Genomic DNA, 7968 nt, shown 5'->3' with positions numbered 1-7968 from the left:
AGTAGCCATGGCTTTGCTGCAGCTTGTTTTCTGGGTGTGTCTCGGTATTGGCACCCTGAGGGCAGAAACTCTCACTCTTCTAGTTCTTGTATTTGCAGCACTGTTTTCCCCTCAGGTTCAAAATGTTAATCTTGTGATTTTAAGAAGAAAAAAAAGATGAATAAAATTTTTTCATATACTCATGATATACTATGTGCAAATGCTAAAATCAGATGTGTTTCAGCACATAATGTTAAAGTTGGATTTATGCATTTATATATATATTTTTTTTGTTTTGTTTTTTTGCACAAAAGCACTTATTACTATATTACTGTATTACTAGAACATAAGGAATTTGAGTGCACAAAAGTTCTTTCAAAAAATCTATTGGACCAAGAATCAAAAACTTATGCATACTATTTTGGCACTGACTTCACTATGTCAAAATGTCTACTTATAAAATCCAACTACATCAAATCCGATTATTTTGATCTTTATCTCAAACATATTCAAACCATACAGTTGGCTGAAAGCTGTGTGAATGTGTGTGTTTGCCTTTAGAGAGTGAGGCAGTGGTTTCTCACTCCTCCTCCTTGGAAAAGCCACTACGCCCATCCATCGTTCCCTCCCTCATTTATCCAAATAAAAGGATCACGGGTCATCTGTTCCTCACTTCTCACTCTCTCCAGCCAGAGAACAGAACAGCAAGCCTCCTCTACAATCATGTCTGCTTCATATGGTTACATGTCCTCTGGAGGATCCATGGGAGGATCCCGCATGTCCATGTCCGGTGGTGGTAGTCGTGTGTCTGGCATGTATGCAGGCAGCATGCACGGGGGAGCCGGAGGATATGGAACACGTATCTCAAGCACCTCTGCTTCTCATTCCTTCTCTGCTGGAGGAGGTGGTGCTGGTTTCGGTGGTGGTGCTGGTTTCGGTGGCGGTGCTGGTTTCGGTGGTGGCGCTGGTTTCGGTGGTGGCGCTGGCTTCAACCTGTCTGATGCTGTTGATGTGTCTGCAAACGAGAAAGCCACCATGCAAAACCTCAATGACCGTCTGGCCACCTACCTGGAGAAGGTGCGCTCCCTAGAGAAGGCCAATGCTGATCTTGAGCTGAAGATTCGCCAGTTCCTGGAGAGCAAGACGTCCCCCTCTGCTCGTGACTACAGCGCCTATTACGCTACTATCAGTGACCTCCAGAACAAAGTATGTGGTCTTGTCAGAAAGAAAAATGTAAACAGCATTTGTAACTACAGGTATATCTTTTTGTTAACTTATCTTTATATGAATAATGTGCTAAAAATAAAGCAGCACTGTGCAGTTTAGTGGAATGAACAGAAGTGATTTTTGCACAAGATAACGGTTTAAATCTTAGATTGTTGTAAATACGGAGATAAACATATGGAGATGGATGTAATTAGGACAAATAAGAGATATTGTACAACTAAACTCAAATAAATCCCAAGATGTATCTAAATTTGTCTATATTCTTGTGTCCTGAAGATCCAGGATGCCACACGTGTAAATGGAGGCATCTACCTCAGCATTGACAATGCCAAGTTGGCTGCAGATGACTTCAGGGTCAAGTAAGTCCACATAACTAAGAGAAAAGCTGACTATAAACATCTCAATTGGGCCTAAGTGTTTACTTAAGGGTTTGATTTCTGTGCAGATATGAGAATGAGCTGAGCATGAGGCAGTCTGTAGAGGCAGACATTGCTGGCCTGAGGAGGGTGCTGGATGAGCTGACAATGGCCAGATCTGACCTTGAGATGCAGATTGAGGGTCTAAAAGAAGAGCTGATCTTCCTCAAGAAGAACCACGAGGAGGTAAGTTGGTGCTTGATTGACAGTCTTCAATAAACCTGTTATTCTTCCTGATGAGGGACATGCTCAGTGGTTTTTATTGCATCTTTAGGAACTCTTGGCAGCACGTGCCCAGATGAGTGGACAAGTCAATGTAGAGGTAGATGCAGCACCACAGGAAGACCTGTCCAAGATCATGGCTGAAATCCGTGACCAATACGAGGCAGTTGCAGCCAAGAACCGCAAAGAACTTGAGGCCTGGTTCCAGGCTAAGGTAAAATCACATTAGTCCAAGTTTGTCATAAGAAACCAAAACCAAATCAAAACCAGTCGACTGATCTGACTGCTTTCCTGTGGATTGTCTCGCACAGAGCGAAACCCTCAACAAAGAAGTCGCTGCAAGCACAGAAAACCTTCAAACGTCCAAATCAGAAATCACAGAGCTTAAACGCACACTTCAGGGTCTTGAAATCGAGCTACAGTCACAACTCAGTATGGTAAGCAGATGACCAGGTCAATCTTGAAATCTGCTGTTTTGATGCATCACACAGCCTTTAGAATAATGACTTTCTTCTCAACAGAAAGCGTCGTTAGAAGGCACTTTGGCAGAAACACAGTCCCGCTATGCCAGCATGTTAAACGGTTACCAAATGCAGGTGACCAGCATGGAACAGCAGCTGGTGCAGCTTCGTGGCGATCTGGAGCGTCAAAGGCAAGAGTACCAGATGCTTCTGGACATCAAGACCAGACTAGAGATGGAGATTGCAGAGTACAGAAGACTTCTGGATGGGGAGGCTTCTGGGTGAGACATTAACATTCAGGCATTTATGTCCTGATTTGTGAGATTAAGATTCTGAGTTGTCTATAACTTTGTTTTTCCCCCATCCTCAGAAGTGTTCAAACCACACAATCCTCATCCACAACCTCAACTACACGCAAAGTGGTCACCATTGTAGAGGAGGTGAAAGACGGCAAAGTGATCTCCTCCACTCAGGCTGTGACTGAGACCAAGTGAGATTTCAAACAAGAACAACCAGCATGAGATGAAACCACTCTTGAGATGAAACAACCCAACTCAGAGTGATGAAAAATCAATAAACTGGTTTAAATGTGCTTTTGTGTTTGAGTCTTATTTTGCTCTCAAATGTTTTAATATGAATCAATTATTTGAAGTTATCAGAAACGTTATTTGATTAAAAAAAAAAGAGCTTTGCCAAGAATGTTTGGCAACACTGGCTTTCTTTAACGTTAATTTAAAAAAAATAATTAAGCTAAATTAAGCTAATTAAATACATAATATATGTCCTGATTTGTGAGATTAAGATTCTGAGTTGTCTATAACTTTGTTTTTCCCCCATCCTCAGAAGTGTTCAAACCACACAATCCTCATCCACAACCTCAACTACACGCAAAGTGGTCACCATTGTAGAGGAGGTGAAAGACGGCAAAGTGATCTCCTCCACTCAGGCTGTGACTGAGACCAAGTGAGATTTCAAACAAGAACAACCAGCATGAGATGAAACCACTCTTGAGAACAAACAACCCAACTCAGAGTGATGAAAAATCAATAAACTGGTTTAAATGTGCTTTTGTGTTTGAGTCTTATTTTGCTCTCAAATGTTTTAATATGAATCAATTATTTGAAGTTATCAGAAACGTTATTTGATTAAAAAAAAAGAGCTTTGCCAAGAATGTTTGGCAACACTGGCTTTCTTTAACGTTAATTAAAAAAAAAAAATTAAGCTAATTAAATACATAATACACTACTTTCTATCCATCAAAGAATCCTGAAAAAAGATCATGCTTTCCACAAAAATATTAAGCAATGTTTTCAACATTGATAATAAGAAATATTTCTTGAGCACCAAATCAGAATGATTTATGAAGGATCATGTGATACTGAACACTGGAGTAATGACTAACGGGGGAAACATTGTTATTGTAAATTGTAATAAAATTTCATATTAGTGTTTTACTGTATTTTTGATCAAATAAATATAGCCTTGGTGAGCATAAAAGTAAAAAAAAAAAAAAAAACTTAACAAAAAAATCGTAGAGATCCCTAACTTTTGAACAGTAGTGTAGTTATCAGTTGCAATAATAATAAAAAAAAAACAATAAGGTGTGAGAAAGTGTGCAGATCCAAACAGTCACCCATTTCGATACAAATGGCAGTTTTTTTTATTATACACTGCCTATCAATAATTTATATTAAAAAACCCTGTGTGTGTTAACAGAAAGTCCACTCATATTATTAATGTACAAAATGTTCTGCAAAAAAAACCTTTACCTTTATGGCTACTATGGCTTGTCATGGGCCAGTAGACTTATACGCCTTTGTACCTTATCTACCCCTAAAGAGTGTGTATAAAGTAAGTAATATGCACCTTTTAGAGGTAGATAGAAATAGAAACACAACTTCTGCACATTTATGTAGTGCAGGTACTGTTTATGTAACAGATCATTTGGTTTTAACAATCTTACTACAGACATTTTAATTTCAATCCAATGAGATACTGACCTAAATCTACCATATCTGTAGATATGACCATCAATGCATGCTAGATAGCTTGCCCTCAGTCACTGGGGCAGGATGAAGACAACCTTTGGCACTGTACAAAAGAGGTTTACCTTTGTTGTAGCCCTGCTGATTTATTCAGCGTCTTCTGACTGAGAGGAGCCATCCGATTCTTCAATTTGAGTATGCTTTTGTAGAGTTTGAGGCAGGGTTCAGCTCGCGAGATGATTGCAGCTGTGCATTAACCTCCCTCAGAATCCACAATGTGTGCTCATCATACTTGTCACCTATCAACATATTAAAGACATGAAATTAAAACAGTGTCAATATATATATATACAGAACTCTATGTGGAACCAGCTCCCTGTATACAATCCATAATGGGTATCCTCCTCTGCCACAGTGCAATCTGGACTGGATGTGATGTGTTTTCGTAAGAGCTACAAAAGAAGAAAAAAGAGGTACATTGATATGTTTTGTTCTTTGACATTTCTCGAGGAGACAAGGTTCCTTGCCACCGTCGCTTTTGGCTTGCTTAGTTAGGGTCTAAAGGACACTTAATACTCAGCAAACTGATTGATATGACTGTACTGACACTATTAGATGAGAACAAAACGTGAACTGAACTAAGCTGGAAAATTGGCACTGTTGTCTTCTGTAGATCTGCTTTAGTGCTGAATCACATCTTGCGGCATTGACAGTGTTATCCAAATGAATTGAATCAACATTAAACTCGAGCTGAATAACACCATTGCTGGCTTCTGTAGGAGTATTTATAACTGAATAGAACTCGTTTGAAACTGATGAACTTTATACTGTTATTTACCTGATCTGAACCAACACTCAACTGACTGGAGCCCAGTAGTGACACTAGTGTCTTTTAGAGCTGCTTTACAGCAGTATCTAAATTGTCTAATTGTAATATTTATACTTTACACGTTACTGCACCACAGGTTCCCTGTGTTTGTCCCTGGACTTTTATGTTGAAGTGTTTCCTGTGCCATGTTTGTAGTCAGTTTGTAGTTTTAAAAGTCTCTCAAGGTGTGTCTTGTTAAGCTTGTTACCTCTTGTGTTTATAGTTGCATCCAAAAGCTGAAAAATGCTGCCGATACCAGCACACATAGGTATAGTAGGTAATGAAGAAGCTGATAAATTAGCAAAAAAAAAGCTCTAAATCACAGTGACAAAATAGATATTCCACTTGGAAAAAATGAAGGAAAAATTTTAATTAAAAAAAACATTGACAAACAGTATAAAAAAAGTTGGGATTCAGGTAATACAGGAAGTGAATATTACAGAATTCAAAAATCAATCAAAGTTAGAAAAGTTAATAGTAGAAATAGAAAGGAGGAAATCATATGCAAGACTACGGTTAGGACATACAAGACTTAACAATACATTATTTCTTATGAATAAAATAAACACAGACAAATGTGAGGTTTGTAATTGAAAAGAAAATGTAGAGCACATATTAATTAAATGCAGGAAATTCAGAGTAACTGCCAGAAAACTAAAAGAAGAAGAAGAAAAATGCTGCATGCTTACTATTATTGTAATATTTGCTTACCAAAGCTTGCTCTATATTGTTGTAGATCATTAAACCATTACATTGCCTCAGAAGCTTGTCTGAAATCAGCTTTGTGAGGTGCCTTTGTGCACAAACACTGCCTCTAAAGTCATTGCCTGATAAGGCAGCAAAGCAGCAGCCTGAGCAGGCCCGGCTCCAAAATCAAATCACTGAGGGTGCTTCTTAAATTAGTGAGGGTGCTCTCTCTCTCTATATATATAACCTAATAATGTAATCTATTAACTACGCATAAAACCTGTTTACTTAATTATAAATATGGATGACATGCCATAACATGTTTTTAATACGACTGAGTTTATATTTAATGTGAATTTAACATTGAAAGTTAGGCTACTAATCATAACACTTTCATTGTACAGAAAGAGAGCAAAGAACATTTACATTATTAAAGAACATTTTCACTGACAGTCTAGTTCAAGCACTCTCAAAAACTCCCATTAAAATCACTGAAGCTGTTTACATTATGAAATGAATATCTTACAGAGTCGTACACACATTTGCACTTCGTTGTTTCTGACGAGAGAATTCGCCAGAAAGAGGTATTCAGTCAGCGAGCGAGTGAAGAAAACACCGGCATTTTAGCGATGACTCATCTGAACACCTCTGATTGGTCATTGCATTCATAAGCTCAACAGCATCGTGTGTGATTGGTTATAATGCGCATTTCGGTAAAAACTCGTCTGTATCTGCTCAGTGCCAGCCAGCGAACGCAGATTTGAATTTAGCAGCTGATGATATGAGGCACTGAACGATTTAATCAGGCCGGTGTGATTGTATAGAAAATATTAATCGGCTATTTTTTTGTCTTTTGGAAGGTGCATTCAAAATCCACTTGGCTCAAAAATCTGAGGGGGCACGTGCCCCCTCACTTTGAATGGGCATGACGTCTCTGAATTTAGGTTACTTTGACCATCGATTGTCCGATTCCAGAACGAATGATTTTAGCGAGTCGGTTCGTCTTAGTGAATCGAAAACATAGGTCAACCAATGTGTTCTGACTCCCGGAACAACGGTGGACTGCAAACGCATCCTATATCAAACGAACCTGTTCTACTGCAACGCATACGCACTGCAAACGAAGCATGTGTGAAACAAGCGTCAAAGCTAGATCTCATCTCGTAATTACTAATTATGGTAATTATTATGATATGGCGTGAACGCAGCATCCCTAATCAAATACACCTGAACAAGTTAATCTGGGCCTTTAAGATTAGGCTACGGGCAGGTGAGTTCAGGGCCGTGCAGACTGCAGAGACCTTTGGAGGGGCAGGTGCTCAAAGTATAAAAGGGGCACATGGAACACGGCTTTTAATAGGGCTGTGCTCCTTGCTGATACGTGTATCGAAACGGATCCCAGCAAGCAATTTTGTGTTTAAAAGACGTCTATTAGACATCTAAATATAGCCTAGACGTCTAGGCTAAAACGAGGTTAAATTTGGGCTGTCAGTGAAAATCTAATAGACGTCTAATCATAGCCCAAGAATAGACTAGTCATCAATTAGACGGCTATTAAACGACTACATGTATACATCTAATAGACGGTGAATATGCGTCTAGGCTAAAACAAGGCTAAATTTGGGCTGTCAGTGAAAATCTAATAGACGTCTAATCATAGCCCAAGAATAGACTAGTCATCAATTAGACCGCTATTAAACGACTACATATATACGTCTAATAGACCAAAATGGCAATCCTAGGCTAAAACAAGGCTAAATTTGGGCTGTCAGTGAAAATCTAATAGACGTCTAATCATAGCCCAAGAATAGACTAGTCATCAATTAGACGGCTATTAAACGACTACATATATACGTCTAATAGACGGTGAATATGGGTCTAGGCTAAAACAAGGCTAAATTTGGGCTGTCAGTGAAAATCTAATAGACGTCTAACCATAGCCCAAGAATAGACTAGTCATCAATTAGACCGCTATTAAACGACTACATATATACGTCTAATAGACAACAAAATGGCAATCCATACATACAGATTTTATTAAGAAAAATAACATTTTTAACAACTTGGACAACTTAAGACAATACAAAATGATAAAAATACAAAAGAATTAATGACAAAATAAA

General features: G+C 38.6%; 1 protein-coding gene across 1 annotated transcript; it reads left to right on the top strand.

The window, feature by feature from the left end:
* The first annotated feature begins 645 nt into the window (after window positions 1-645).
* LOC107727715 (keratin, type I cytoskeletal 13-like) lies at window positions 646-3316 on the top strand. The gene is made up of 8 exons (XM_016537665.1): window positions 646-1185; window positions 1483-1565; window positions 1652-1808; window positions 1897-2058; window positions 2156-2281; window positions 2366-2586; window positions 2676-2705; window positions 3167-3316. The coding sequence occupies exons 1-8, from the start codon at window positions 703-705 to the stop codon at window positions 3270-3272; spliced, it is 1368 nt and encodes a 455-aa protein (XP_016393151.1). The 5' UTR covers window positions 646-702; the 3' UTR covers window positions 3273-3316.
* The last annotated feature ends 4652 nt before the right edge of the window (window positions 3317-7968 follow it).

This window comes from Sinocyclocheilus rhinocerous, unplaced genomic scaffold (assembly GCF_001515625.1).
Source record: "Sinocyclocheilus rhinocerous isolate Xijiao unplaced genomic scaffold, SAMN03320098_v1.1 scaffold1028, whole genome shotgun sequence".
Classification (NCBI taxonomy): domain Eukaryota; kingdom Metazoa; phylum Chordata; class Actinopteri; order Cypriniformes; family Cyprinidae; genus Sinocyclocheilus; species Sinocyclocheilus rhinocerous.
This window is presented reverse-complemented; position numbering and strand designations above follow the sequence as displayed.